The sequence below is a fragment of the Lontra canadensis genome, unplaced genomic scaffold (genome assembly GCF_010015895.1).
Source record: "Lontra canadensis isolate GAN:19392208 unplaced genomic scaffold, GSC_riverotter_1.0 scaffold9, whole genome shotgun sequence".
In the NCBI taxonomy this organism is placed as follows: Eukaryota; Metazoa; Chordata; class Mammalia; order Carnivora; family Mustelidae; genus Lontra; species Lontra canadensis.
In genome coordinates this window covers 1,043,992-1,057,823 of record NW_022631003.1, presented here as the reverse complement: position 1 = coordinate 1,057,823, position 13,832 = coordinate 1,043,992, and the positions used below count along the sequence as shown (strand labels likewise).

The following is a 13,832-nucleotide window of genomic DNA, read 5'->3' as shown; positions in this document are numbered from 1 at the left end:
TATGGAGTGAGAGCACAGGGAGCATTTAAGATAACATAAAGACTTCAGCTCTGAGTGAGTAAGGACATTATTAAACAAGCTAGGAAAGGAAAGGTTTTGGAGAGCACGAGAATGTGCATTTCAATTTTGAACCTTTTGAATTAGAGGCCTCTGTAGGATATGCATGTAGAAATGAATATAAAACATTTCCATGTCTTTTGAAGATTATTATTAAAGAGGGCACTGTTGATTTTTCATGACATTCTGGGCCATGGGACAGTTCTAGGCTGTGTGATAGTAATAGTGACCTTTGTCCTAACTCCTGTAACATGGTTAAACCTCAGCATTTAGCACATAATTATATTTTATCTTGTATCATGTTCTAAATGTTCTAAATCGCTCTTGTCTCACCTGTAATTGTAGACATGAGGGCTGAGATGAGATTTTATTTTAACAGGCTCAGCAGTGCTATCAAAGTCCTCCCAGCTGGCCTCAGTGATCACTACTACCTCAGAATCGTAGAATTTGTTTCTCCTAGTATAGCTGCTAATGCTGCAGTAGTGAGTATATTAAAGAATTGCTTTCACTCATCCATTCACCCCCTAACTGAGTGCCTGCCATATGAAGGTATTGTTGCTTTAAAACTGGGCATGAAGCGGTTGCGTTACTTTATTTCTAGAAATAGGTACTACAACAAAATCTCATTATAAAGCCTTTTTATGTCGTTTTCAGAGACATCAGTTGTTCTATGTGCAAAAATTACTTTTTAAATTTCTCAAAACCTTAAAATCACTGCTGGCAGAGCGGGAGGTGTTGAGGGAAATAAAGTGAAAGAATTAAGAACATGAACAAAGTAAGTATGAACCATCTTAAGATAGTACATGGTTTCGATCTCTCTGCCAGAGGGAATTCTTGCCAGACCTGATTCTGACAGTCATACACTTGCCTAGCGGTCTTGACTGCTGTCTTTCCTGTTTTCATTTGTTGCCCATTGACCTTATTGCTGTGGCATGCTAATAACCAAATTTGGGAATTACAAGCAAGGGCTGAACACTGCCTTGGTTCACATGCCTTGCCATTTGGTGTCTGTGCAAATGTGGCTAACATGTAGCCTTTCTAAGTTTTGATTTCTTCCTGGAGATCACCTCATAAGATTGTTCTATTAAATGTAAACTGTTGAACACGGTGCCTGGCATGTAGCATATGCACATAAATATTAGTTATAATTTCAACGAGTTATTGTGAATCTTAGTAGTATTCTGTCTTCCTTAAGGTGCTAGATAACATTCAAATAAAATAACAGACATTTATTTTTGAAAATTTAAAAAATGTAAATATGTAAACTATGTAAAATATAAATATATTGATTGTAATTTTTTAGTTTTGAAGCATTATTTATTTCTGTACCTTGAGATTTTCATAATCCATATATGTATGTGTAACTTTTCTATCTTTCCTTGTACATTGATCTCTGCTGTTAAAAAACCAAAACGAAAACAAAAAAACAGAAACCTAGAGATATCCTGATCTCATATTTACAGAAAATAGCTTCTCCCCTGCCCCTTTACCCCCCTTGCTCTCTTTCCCAATTAACCTGCTACAAGAAACCTCTGTGGAATAGTGATCCAGGGTGCACAAAAAATAAGAGTAAATAAAGACAAAGCATGCAATCAAGCAGAACAGGTACTTCCAGTAGGGGGAGATATTTACAAAATAATCAAGCCACTTAATATGCTGGTGCAGTGGCAACAAATTTAAAAACAAAGCTTTCCCTGAATTAAAAAAAAAAAAAATCCAGCTAACTAATAATTAGGTAAATATTGGTTGAGTAACACTGTGGTTTCTGTTTTGCCAGTTGCCAAACCCAAACTCCTTCTACAAGTACTTAGAGAAGCACTATGAGGAGACTATATGCACTGATACCATTGCCGCATAACTTTCCTTACAGACTATTTCAGAGGTAGAAGTAAAGATAAGAACATGACCTGCTTTTCTCTCTCTTTCTGAATCTTTAAAAATTGCTAGTGGAAATTACAGGCTAGATCACTTGAAAACAAAGAAAGTTTAGAGGCTATATTTCGGTAATTCAGAAAATTTTTCACAGGTTCTAGACTATCTAAATAAACTGGTGTAGCCCTAAATGACATAAACTAATGGATTGAATCAGAACACTATCCTTTCTTTCTTCCTTTTTTTTTTTTTTTAAGCAAGCATTGTTAAAAAGATAATAGCTTTGTAATTTAGATATCCAGATTTCTGAAATTTCTGTGAGGCGTAAAATTAAAAGCAAATAAACAACATTTAGATCAGGTTGGATTTGGATTTTTTCAAGTATTTTCAGTAGGATAGTTAAGTTGATTTGAACCATTACTTTTCCAACAGAAACATCACATTTCTTTCTGTTGGCAACATTGTCCAATAACTGACTACTATAATATTCCCTCTGCACTTTGAGATTTAATACTCTTATTCTATCACACTCTGAGAAATTGCTGCCCTGGAACTTGGGGATGTTGAGACTGCCCTTAAACCTGAGAGTCTCACTTAATAGTTGACTGAGTTTTCCCCCCTGTATCATGCCTAAATATTTTGATGTGAATTTTATTACTTTTGGCTGTGCTAGTAAATTCAGTTTGTAAAATATCCAAAGAACTTTATAATACACAAAATATATCTTAAATAAATTCACTATAGTAATTTTGTAGCTTAAATTTCTATTTAGTTGATTCAGAAATGGAAGTTACAGGTCTCTACCAATTCTTGATTAACATGGTAAACATCACCAACAACTTAGTAGATAGTAGCTTTAAAAGGATACTATCTTAAACATGTTGGTTTTATTTAGAGTTCTATAAGCCTTCATGAATTTTCTTCTTTTTATTTTTGCTAGAATCATTATTCTTTGTGTTTGAATTTTTATAATTGTATAAGTAACTGGAACGTCGGCTATGCTAGAATAAACTTCATAGTGTATAGTTTGGTTTCTCTGGTAGAATCAAAGTTGTTTCCTGGATTGTACCATTCTTTCATTTCATAAGGTGAGCATTTTAAATACTTTATTTAAACACTGGATGTTTGGGGCTTTTTAATTATTGAAAGGACTCTTCAGTGAATGAACTTAATTAGACTGATCCATCCAAAGAATTTATTTGAACCACTACGGACACATTGGAATGCCCTTTTTGTAAGTTTCCTAAATAAATATATAAAAATGGCCATAGAAATTGAGCAAATAAAAAGCAACTCTATCAGTGTAGATGTGTTTCCATCTAGTCCATTAGAATAGATGAGATTATGCTGCAGTAATAAACCTAAAAGCTCAGTGACTAAAAAGAACGAAGTTTATTTTTCCTTTGTATTGCAGCCCATGGTAGTTTGGCATCAGTGATGTCCATGTCATAGCCACTCAAGGACTCAGCTTCCATCTTGACACATGCTTCAGTGATTAACAGTTCTGGGAAAAGAAGGCATAGCAAATCCTCCAGTTCTCTTAAACTTCTGTTTGAAAATGGCATAGTTCACTTCAGTGAGATGTGTCCACACCAGAATTCAACAGGACACAGGATGCTCATGCAGAGAGGTACCAATATTTGCAGTATGACAGTTGACCATACTCTTCTTGAGGAGTGAGCATGTGAGAATCATCAGTAGGTCCTATAGTAAACTTACAGAATATATGGCTTAAAACTGACTAGGGAAAAAAATTAACTGTTTTCACCTAATTTTAACATGACGAGTTTTAAAACTCGTATTGACAGTGCATTGAACACACACACGTGCAAAATTTCTCCATGGTCCGAATGACACAGGGGCTCTTTTACAGTAACATCTCTACCACTGGGGACATTGCCATTGTTCCACACACAGTGTGCACAGGGAATAACAGTGTAGTGCAGGCTGATTGCCTTTAAATTCACAGTTGTAGGTCAGCTAGGACCATCCATAAATTTAATGACCACATTACAGTGTAGCAGGATTTTAAACTTTTATTTTGCTGCTGCTTTTTTGGGGGGCAGGGGGAGGAAAAAAAGGCCAAATTTTAATTTGGAGTTTAGTTATATAATTGTATACACTATTAAGAGAAAACTGAGTGCTATAAATAACTAATAGCTGAATTAACAAATACAGTGGAACCATTTGAGATATTGTCAAAATTCAAACAAAATGAAAATATTGTAGTTTGTTCTAAAGATCCAGTGTTTTTCATTTATTTTTCTTTAACTCTCACACAAATTAGCATTAACTAGTTATTGCTAACCTTTATCTTTTTATCCTGATCTTTTTAGGTATTACTAATTTTCCCAAAATATTTTGTGAAACTTCCCAGAAGCTGGTGAGTGTGGAAGCCTTTGCTCTGGCTGTGAGATATTATTCTTTACAAAACTTGGGAATATGTACTCCTTTTGAACAGTTACGTACAGCCCTTCAAGGAAATAAAAAACAGAGAACTGGTAAGTGTGTATGTATGTATTTTTTTTTAGTTATTAGAAGCAATATGGTGTTCAATATATTCATGTATTCTTTCCAACATGTTCTTAGTTTATTGTTCTGTCAGTGCTTTACTATCATGAGCACTGCTAGATTGGCTTATACTTAGATAAGTAGGTTTTCTTATGCATCGTGTTGTATAGAACTACTTAGTTACAGATCTCCACATTTTTTTCCCTACATTTTAGTCGTTATCAGTCTTTTCCTTTGTAATTAATTGGGGGTATTTTGTGTGTCAAGGTACATTTTTATTTTTTATTTTGCTTTTTTAAGATTTTACTTATTTGAGGGCGCCTGGGTGGCTCAGTGGGTTAAGCCGCTGCCTTCGGCTCAGGTCATGATCTCAGGGTCCTGGGATCGAGTCCCACATCGGGCTCTCTGCTCAGCAGGGAGCCTGCTTCTCTCTCTCTGCCTGCCTGCCTCTCTGTCTACTTGTGATCTCTCTCTGTCAAATAAATAAATAAAATCTTTAAAAAAACAAAAAAAAAAAAAAGATTTTACTTATTTGAGAGAGAGAGATAGTAAGAGAGAGCACAAGTGGGAGAGCAGGGAGAAGGAGAAGCAGGCTTCCTGCTGAGCAGGGAGCCGGATGTAGGGCTCAATCCCAGGACCCCAGGATCATGATCTAAGCCAAAGGCAGACACTTAACCAAGTGAGCCACCCAGGCACCCCTCAAGGAACATTTTTTTCTTAACATAATGTTTAATGTTTACATAATGTTCTATGGGTCTTCTTATTTATGTTCTTAATTCAAATTTTGATTCATAGCAGATAAATGGAGACTACTATGTAGACACAGTGGAATCTCTATATTATTTTCATATGTAATTACAGAAAACATGAACATTAACTGATGATTTTTTATTACATTTTGTTTCTTTAATAGCAGTATTTTAATTTTGTTTTACTTTTGTTCAGGTGAAAATGTAAAACCAGATGAATTTATGAATTTGAAAAAATCTCATGAAGTTCAGGCTATGTCAGAGCTGATCAGCAGTATTGCTGATTACTATGGGATAAAGCAGGTAAGAGAATTTCTTTGTATTTTCAGGTGTTAAAATTAGTGCCTTTTTTTGAGTATCATTTACATTCTTATCTATGATCATTGTCTAGCCTTTAAATGTTATTAAATAATAGCTAATGTTAGTTATGTCAGACACTTCAAATATGTGCTCTCATTTCCCAGTACAGTGTGAGTATAAAAAATTTATACTAAAAATAAGGTATGACTATTCACGTTTTGCCACCAGTTTTACTCTTTTAAATTATATTCACTAAGTTTCTGTCTTGAAGCAACATTATGTTAATGACATTCTGCAAAATGGTTTGTCACTGGGTGTTCTCAGAACCTGGGTTACCAGCTATGGTCTGGGGTACCTGCCTCATAGTAACTCAAAGAAACTATGTTTTAGGATTAGAATTCTTTCACGGTGTCAGAATCACAGTGCATTCCTGTTGTGAAAAGTAACTTCTGTGAAACAGTAATGTCTAAAAACAGATATTAAAATAAAATCAAAGATTGCCTATATTGACCTATAAAAATAGTGAGTTACTTTTCTTATCCCTGGCTTGTAAAAATAATAAATTATTTTTCTTATCTCTACAAGAACATCTGTGGCGGTAGTGGAGAATCTTCCCTCCTTCAATTTCTGTTAGGCATTAGAATATTTTCTGTGGATTCTACCAGACTTGTGGAGAGTTTGAGGATGATTAGAAAACTATCACAGCTTGGGCTAGGCATGCAAAACCACTTGTGGCAGCATAGATCTCTAGGTTAATGGCTAGAGGCAAGAGCTAAGGCAGAATTTTCAACCTTTTCTTTAGCGTATCATACCTAGCGGTACCTATCTGGATCAGTAACAGGCTCACCATGGTAGTGATACTCACCTGGAGTAAAAGGGGCAATTAAACAGTAATAAACAGTGCCTATAGTAGGCACTAGTTTATAGTTTATAGTAATGAACTAGGGAGATTACACGGATGGATATTAGAAACATAAAATTGAGTAAAAAACTAAACAGTTTATAGAGGACTACATATTTTATGGTACCATTTTTTAAAGCCTTTAAGCAAAATAATGGTTTATTCTTAATGCAAAAAAAAAATGCATGCAAAACAGCTCATAAAGAAGCAAAGGAATCATAATTTGGGAATAGTTGTTACTTCTGGCTGAGAAAGCAGTGAGATGAGATATGGAAGGAAAACATAGGTATGTGCAGTGGAAATACTCATATTTTCATTCGTAGGATGGCTGGTGAGTTCATTGTTATAGCAGATACTATTGGATGCTAACCCAAATATTCTCTGACATTTCATGGTATGACAGCCTGCCTTCTACCTGACAGTATTTGCATTTTCCCCTGTGGGTTTTTTCTGGCTGCCAAAGCAAAGCATTACTTGTCTATAGGTTCTGGATATTAACTCTTCCCTTTGAACAGCCTTGAATTAATGATTGATGAAAGTTGGTATACAAATACATCAACTCCTTGACATTTCAGGTAGGATGATTCTGAGGTATGTGTTGTATGCTAGCTTCTACAGTGGTATTTTTCTTAATGGCACAGCTTTATTTATTTATTTATTTATTTATTTATTTATTTGACAGACAGAGATCACAAGTAGGCAGAGAGGCAGGCAGAGAGGGGGGAAAGCAGGGTCCCTGCTAAGCAGAGAGCCCGATGGGGGTTCCATCCCAGGACCCTGGGACTATGACCTGAGCCGAAGGCAGAGGTTTTAACCCACGGAGCCACCCAGGTGCCCCAATAGCACAGCTTTTATTGGGCTGCCTTCCTTTCTCCTTTTCAGCTCTACTTCCCTCCCAAATAATTGGCTTATACTTAAATCTTTGTGGTAGAATCTGTTCTGTGGGGGCACCTGAGTGGCTCAGTGGGTTGTGCCTCTGCCTTCCGCTCGGGCCATGATCTCAGGGTCCTGGGATGGAGTCCCTCATTGGGCTCGCTGCTGAGCAGAGAGCCTGCTTCCCCTCTCTCTCTGCCTACTTGTGATCTCTCTCTCTCTCTCTCTCTCAAATAAATAATCTTTTTTTTAAAAGAAAGAAAGAAAAAAATAATCTGCTTTATGATAACCCAAACTAAGATAAGTGCTATTTATTGTTGTGCTTCATAACTTCACATTTAAACTACATTTATTCTTTATTTATATGAACTAGTATATAATAAATAACTTTAAATTCATACAGCAGATTATTGTATTTCTAAAGTATAGAGAAAAAAATTTTGAAATACTTTAATGTATCATGTTAGACCTGCTTTCAGGGGACTCTATTATAGCACTAAGTCCAGTTCTTAGAGAATGAAATAACCTAAGTTACAGACTTATAAAGTCTTTCTCTTGAAATCACTTTATAGCAATATTTAATTCTCACAATAGTAAAGTGTAAGATCTATTGTATATGTACAGCTTTTACTTTTAAAATGCAGGTTTAATAAATACAGATTTCAGGGGATAGATGGAAATCCAGATTCTGAAATACCTAACTTTACTAGTGACCATAGACACCAGAGAAGAAAACAAAACAGAATTCATTTTTGCCTCAGCCACATTGCTCCCTGTTTGCCAAAAACTTTTGCCTCTCTCACTCACATTACCAAGGCTTCTTAATTTTTATTTCTAAAATGTGTTTATTCATTCATACCTGCATACATGCATACTTTAATAGATATTTCATTAGGTCCTACTGTGTGTCAGGCAACGTTATAGATACTGAGGATGGAGTAGTGAACAAAACAAATGATATCTTTGCCCCATGGCATTTACATTCTAGTGGGGAGAAATAGATAATAAATTGATTGTAAGTATATTTTTGGGGGCGTGCCTGGGTGGCTCAGTGGGTTAAGCCTCTGCCTTTGACTCAGGTCATGATCTCAGGGGCCTTGGATCGAGTCTCTGCTCAGCAGGGAGCCTGCTTCCCCCCTCTCTCTCTGCCTGCCTCTCTGCCTACTTGTGATCTTTCTCTCTGTCAAATAAATAAATAAAATCTTTTTTTAAAAAGTGTATATTTTTGTATGTGTTGATGTAGTTTAAAGAGATAAAGTAAAAAGCAAAAGGAAGTAGCTAATTCAGAGATGGGAGATTAAAGTTTTTGATTAGGAAGGAACAAATAAGAACTCATTTTAAACTCATTTGAATTAAGGCTTCCTTCAGGAGGTAAGAATTACCCATTAGAATATCTGGACAGAAAACTTTTCAGATAGAAGGGATAACACGCTCAGTGGCCCTAGAGTAAGAATATGTCTGGTGTGTTCTTAAAAGAGCCTGAAAGCCAGGTGAGCTCCAGTAGAGAGATTAAGGGCAAAGTAGTAAGAGCTGGGGTTGGAGTGGTGGAAGGCAGTTCATAAAATTGTAGTCTCAGAGGCCATTGTGATATTTCTGGCTTTTATCCTGATGAGGTGAGAAACCGTTGGACACCCTGGATCACTCTGGTTGCTGTGTTGAGGGCTGTTACAAAGCAGATATTTTCACTGTCTTTGCCCTTCTTAACCATAGTCTTTTTAGACATTCAGGCTGGTTCTCTCCAGAAATTGGTTCCTGCTTGAGCACGTCAAGAATTTAAGAGTTAAGGCATAAATCCTAATAACAAAGGAGGTTAGTAAGGAAGAGATAAGATGAAAGAGTTGATGAGAGATTTTGCTAAGAGGACTGTTTTGATCAGACTTTGTTTTGTTCTCTTGAGTATAGACTTAAGGGAAAGGAGCAGGGAGACTACTGAGGAGGTCGTTGCAGTAAGGCAGGCTTAGGGGCAGTTGCTAAGATTATTGATTTGCTCAAAGTTCACGTGGAAGGTATGAGAGAAAGAAAGGCGTCATAATTTCATCTGGAAGTAGTATGGAGATATCATCAGCTATGATGGAGAATATTATGGGAAGAGCAGGTTTTACAGGTAATATCAAGAACTTAATTTTGAAAATACTAAATTTGAGACTTCTATTAGGTATTCAGGTGGAAATGTTTAGTAGACTTTGGTTATATGAATATGAAATTCATGGGAGAATTTCATATTAGAATTATAAATTTGGAAGTCATTAACCTAGAATGGTAATTAGATCTCTAGGTCAGACAACAAAATATAACTCTTCTAGATGCTGAACTCTAGGAAACAAACCGAGGGTTGCTGAAGGTGGGGGGGTGGGAATTGGGTGATGGGCAGTAAGGAGGGCACTTGATGTCATGAGCACTGTGTGTTATATGCAGCTGATGAATCACTAAATTCTACCTCTAAAACTAATATAAAAAAAGATACTGTGAATCTCCTTATTTAAAAAAAAAAAAGATGTAACTGTGTAAAGGGATGGCTATGTTAATTAGCTTGGTTCTAGTAATCATTTCATTATGTATATCAAAACATCATGTTGTATGCCTTAAATACAATTTTTATTAAAAAAAGGCAGACTCGAAAAAATATATAACTCTTCTATATGAAGTGTATTACCATACTAATAGTGTTAAGAAATGTCATCTCTATGTGTAACAATTTTTCTGTGGTAAAGTCTCCTAAACAGAATTAGGAGACTAGGAAGATACCTCCCACCAGGCATTGGACTGGAAAATCCTTTCTTTTCAATCCCGTAAGGTGATCAGAAAGGACAAGCCTACTCTGAGTAAAGGACAAGAGATCAGGATGGTGGAGATTTTGCTATTCAGACCAGATCGTTTGAAGGCAAAAAGTTGTACAGTTTATGGTACCAAATTGCAGAGAGTTTTTCATTGTATTGCTCACATGACATATGCTCCTAAAAGACCAGTCTGGAGGGGGATAAAAGTCAACTTGGATCAATAAAATAGGAGTGTAAGTCAGCTGACAGATTTCCTAGGAAAATTCACCCATTACTGAAAAGGTTTTTAGATATACAATATTGTGAAGACATGATTCTTAGAGTTTCCACAGCCATCTTACAACTGAAGAAGATACAAATAAGATGTCCCAAAGGCTGTATGTGGTTGAGCCTCTGAATGGTTCAGCCACCGTACCACCAGATTTCTTAAGTGAAGTGAATTTTCTTCATTGTTCAAAACTTGATGTTCTGTTACTTGCAGCCAGCATATTCTTGATTCACAAGTGGAATTGCCATAAACAGATATAGGAACAAAATCAGTTACCTCTTGGTAAGAAAACATTCACACTGGTAGGAACAAATGTGCTGATGCTTATAAACAACCCACTGGTTGCTGACTTGAAGGTTGTCATCAGTATCAGTAAGTGTGTTTCATAGAAGGAAAGGAATAGAGAGCTTTGCTTTCTTTGGAGATTCAGATAAGGGAGAACTGACTAATAGTTTCTACTGTATGGCCCTTGTATTCCTGAATATGGGTTTGTTATCTTCAGTTAGATTGTAATTCCTTAAAATCAAGATATATAATGCTTCTGTATTTCCCATAAACCTACCCCAGAAATAAACATTAAAAAGGGCAGAGGGAATTCTTTGTAAACTTATTTATGGGAATTATGTAATGGAGTCTTACCTACAAACTGCTTAAATTGTAAGACTCTGAAATTTTTGAAGATTTAATTAATGGCATTACTTCAAATATATGTTTCCTTGAGTGGCTCATACTTACATCAGTGTTTAACTGATTTTAGGATAGACCTAAGATTAGATGCTGATTTTTATGATGGTATTCCTATAATTGTTCATTTATTTCTTATGAAACGATATTCCAGTACAATAACAATCTTGATTTCTTGTAATCTTGTAATATTTCTTTTATTTTTAGTTTTATTGAGGTATAATTTACATATTTGCCAGTTCTAGATGTACATTTTGGTGAATTTGGTATGTGCAATTGTGTAGTCACCACCATAATAAAAATATTTGCCACCATAAAAAGTTTCTTTATGCCCTTCTGCAAGTTATTTCTTTTTCCACTCTCAGGCAACTGCTGACCTGCTTGTAGTTGTGTTTTGTTTTGTTTTGACATAAACTCTATCCACAACATGGGGCTCAAACTCACAACTCACAAACTCACAACTCAAACTCAAACTCACAACCCTGAGATCAAGAGTCATATGCACTATCGACTGAACCAGCCAGGCACCCCTGACCAACTTGTAGTTATTAATTTCCTAGAATATCATATAGATGGAATCAAATAGGATGAAGACTTTTTTTTCTTTTAAGATTTTATTTATTTGACAGAGAGAGAGAGAGCGAGAGCAGGAACACAAGCAGGGGAAGTGGGAGAGGGAGAAGCAGGCTTCCCACCAAGCAGAGAGCCCAGTATGGGGTTCAGTCCCAGGAAACTGGGATCATGACTCGAGCCCAAGGTAGACGCTTAACAACTGAGCCACCCATGCGCCCCAGGATGAGGACTTTTGTGTTTGATTTTTTTCCTCCAGCATATAACTTTTGAGAATCACCAATGTTGTATTTACTCTTTGTTTTTCTTTATGCCATGGTATAGATATACTATAATTTGTTTTGCCATTTACAAGTTAATGGACATTTGCGATGTTACCATTCTTTTTTTTTTAGCTGCTGTGAATATTCACATACAAGATGTTGTGTGGACATGTTTTCATTTATCTTTGGCAAAGAGCCTGAAATGGGATTTGTAGGTCATATAATAGCTGTATGTTTTAACTTTATGATAACTACCCAGTGTTTTTCAAAGTGCCTGTACCACTTTACATTTGTGTACATCTCATTATGATTTTAATTTGCATTTCCCTGATGACTAGTGATTTCGGGCTCCTTTTCGTATTGGCCATTTGTCTATCTTCTTTTGTGAAGGTACTTTCAAATATTTTGCCAGTTTTTAAGTTTACTTATCTTTTTTTTCTTAAGATTTTATTTATTTATCAGATAGAGATCACAAGTAGGCAGAGAAACAGAGAGAGAGGATGAAGCAGGCTACCCGCCGAGCAGAGAGCCTGATGCCAGCTGATCCTCGGACACTGGGATCATGACCTGAGCCGAAGGCAGAGGCTTTAACCCACTGAGCCACCCAGGCGCACCACTTATCTTATTTTTGAATTGTAAAAATTTTTTATATGTTCTGCATACAAACCATTGGTTAGATATATGTTTTACAAATTTTTTTTTTTTTTAAGATTTATTTGACATTGAGAGAGAGCACAAGCAGGGGGAGCGGCAGGCAGAGAGAGAGGGAGAAGCAGGCTCCCTGATGAGCAAGGAGCTGGACTTGGGACTCGATCCCAGGACTCTGAGATCATGACTTGAGTCCAAGGCAGACACTTAACAACTGAGCCACCGATGTGGCCTGATATTTCTTTTTTTTAACTATTTTTAATAGCAAAATTTTTAATTTTAAATAAGTCCATTTTTTCAATTAGTTCTTTTGTAGCAAATACTTTTTGTGTCCTACATAAGAAATCTTTGCCCGTTCAGTGTCACAAAGATGTTCTCATGCTTTCTTCCAGAATTTAATGATTTTTACTATGATATTAAGATATGTGATACACTTTTAACTAAGTTTTGTTTTTGCTGTGTGACAGGCAAAGTTCACTTTTTTCCTGGACAGACATCCATTATACTAGCATCATTTGGTAAAAAGATTATCTTCTCTATTGGATTACTTTAGCCATTTTGTCAAAAATCAGTTAATTATATAAGTTTGGGTCTATTTCCATATGCTGTTCTTTTCTGTTGATTTACTTATCTGTTTTTATATGAGCACTATGCTGTTTTTGTTAGTGCAGTTTTATATTAATTCCTAAATCAGGATGAATCTTCTAACCTTATTCTTTTTCAAAATTGTTTTGGTTATTCTGGGTATGCTGCCTTTTCATATAAACTATAATATCTACTTGTCAATTTTTTAAAGAAACCCTGCTGGGATTTTGATTAGGATTGTTTTAAATCTGTAAGTCATTTCGGGCATCTTCATTTTGAGTCTGCCATTTCGTGAGCATGGTGTATCTTTATTTAGATCTTTCAATTTTTTGTCTGCTTTTATAGTTTTCGGTGAATAGACCTTGAAGAACCTTCATTAAATTTATTCTTAGATATTCTATTTTCTTGCTATTTTAATTCACTTGGTTTTAAATTTTATTTTCTCATTGTTCTTTGCTACTGTATTGTATATGTTCTGATGGTTCATTATTAATTTCTAACAATCCTGTATCCTGACACATTGCTAAATTCACTTGCTAGTTCTATTAATTTTGCATATTTCTTTAGATTTTCTGCAGATGCAAATCATGTCATCTATGAAGAAAGACAGTTTTTTTTCCCATATTTATATCTTCTACATCTTTTCCTTGACTTTTTATACTGTCTAGAGTCTCTTTTAAAATGTCTAATAAAAATGATGAAAATGGTTGGTTTTCCATAGGATCAAAAAATTTAAAAACATAACAGGTTGTATAAATTATACTACCATTTCTT

General features: G+C 35.5%; 1 protein-coding gene across 6 annotated transcripts in view; it reads left to right on the top strand.

The window, feature by feature from the left end:
- METTL25 (methyltransferase like 25) overlaps positions 1–13,832 on the top strand; it is a 148,050-nt gene that overhangs the window by 18,753 nt on the left and 115,465 nt on the right. For 5 of the 6 annotated variants that reach the window (XR_004382318.1, XR_004382317.1, XR_004382316.1 and 2 more), the window contains exons 2-3: positions 4,266–4,430; positions 5,386–5,492. Coding sequence is in view for 2 of the 6 variants with exons in the window: in XM_032854662.1 (XP_032710553.1) it covers positions 4,266–4,430; positions 5,386–5,492 (272 nt within the window). In the remaining 4 variants the exon portion in view is untranslated. Of the gene's footprint in view, positions 1–3,343; positions 3,560–4,265; positions 4,431–5,385; positions 5,493–13,832 lie in introns of those variants that run through there. The other variant, XM_032854663.1, reaches the window with a different exon arrangement.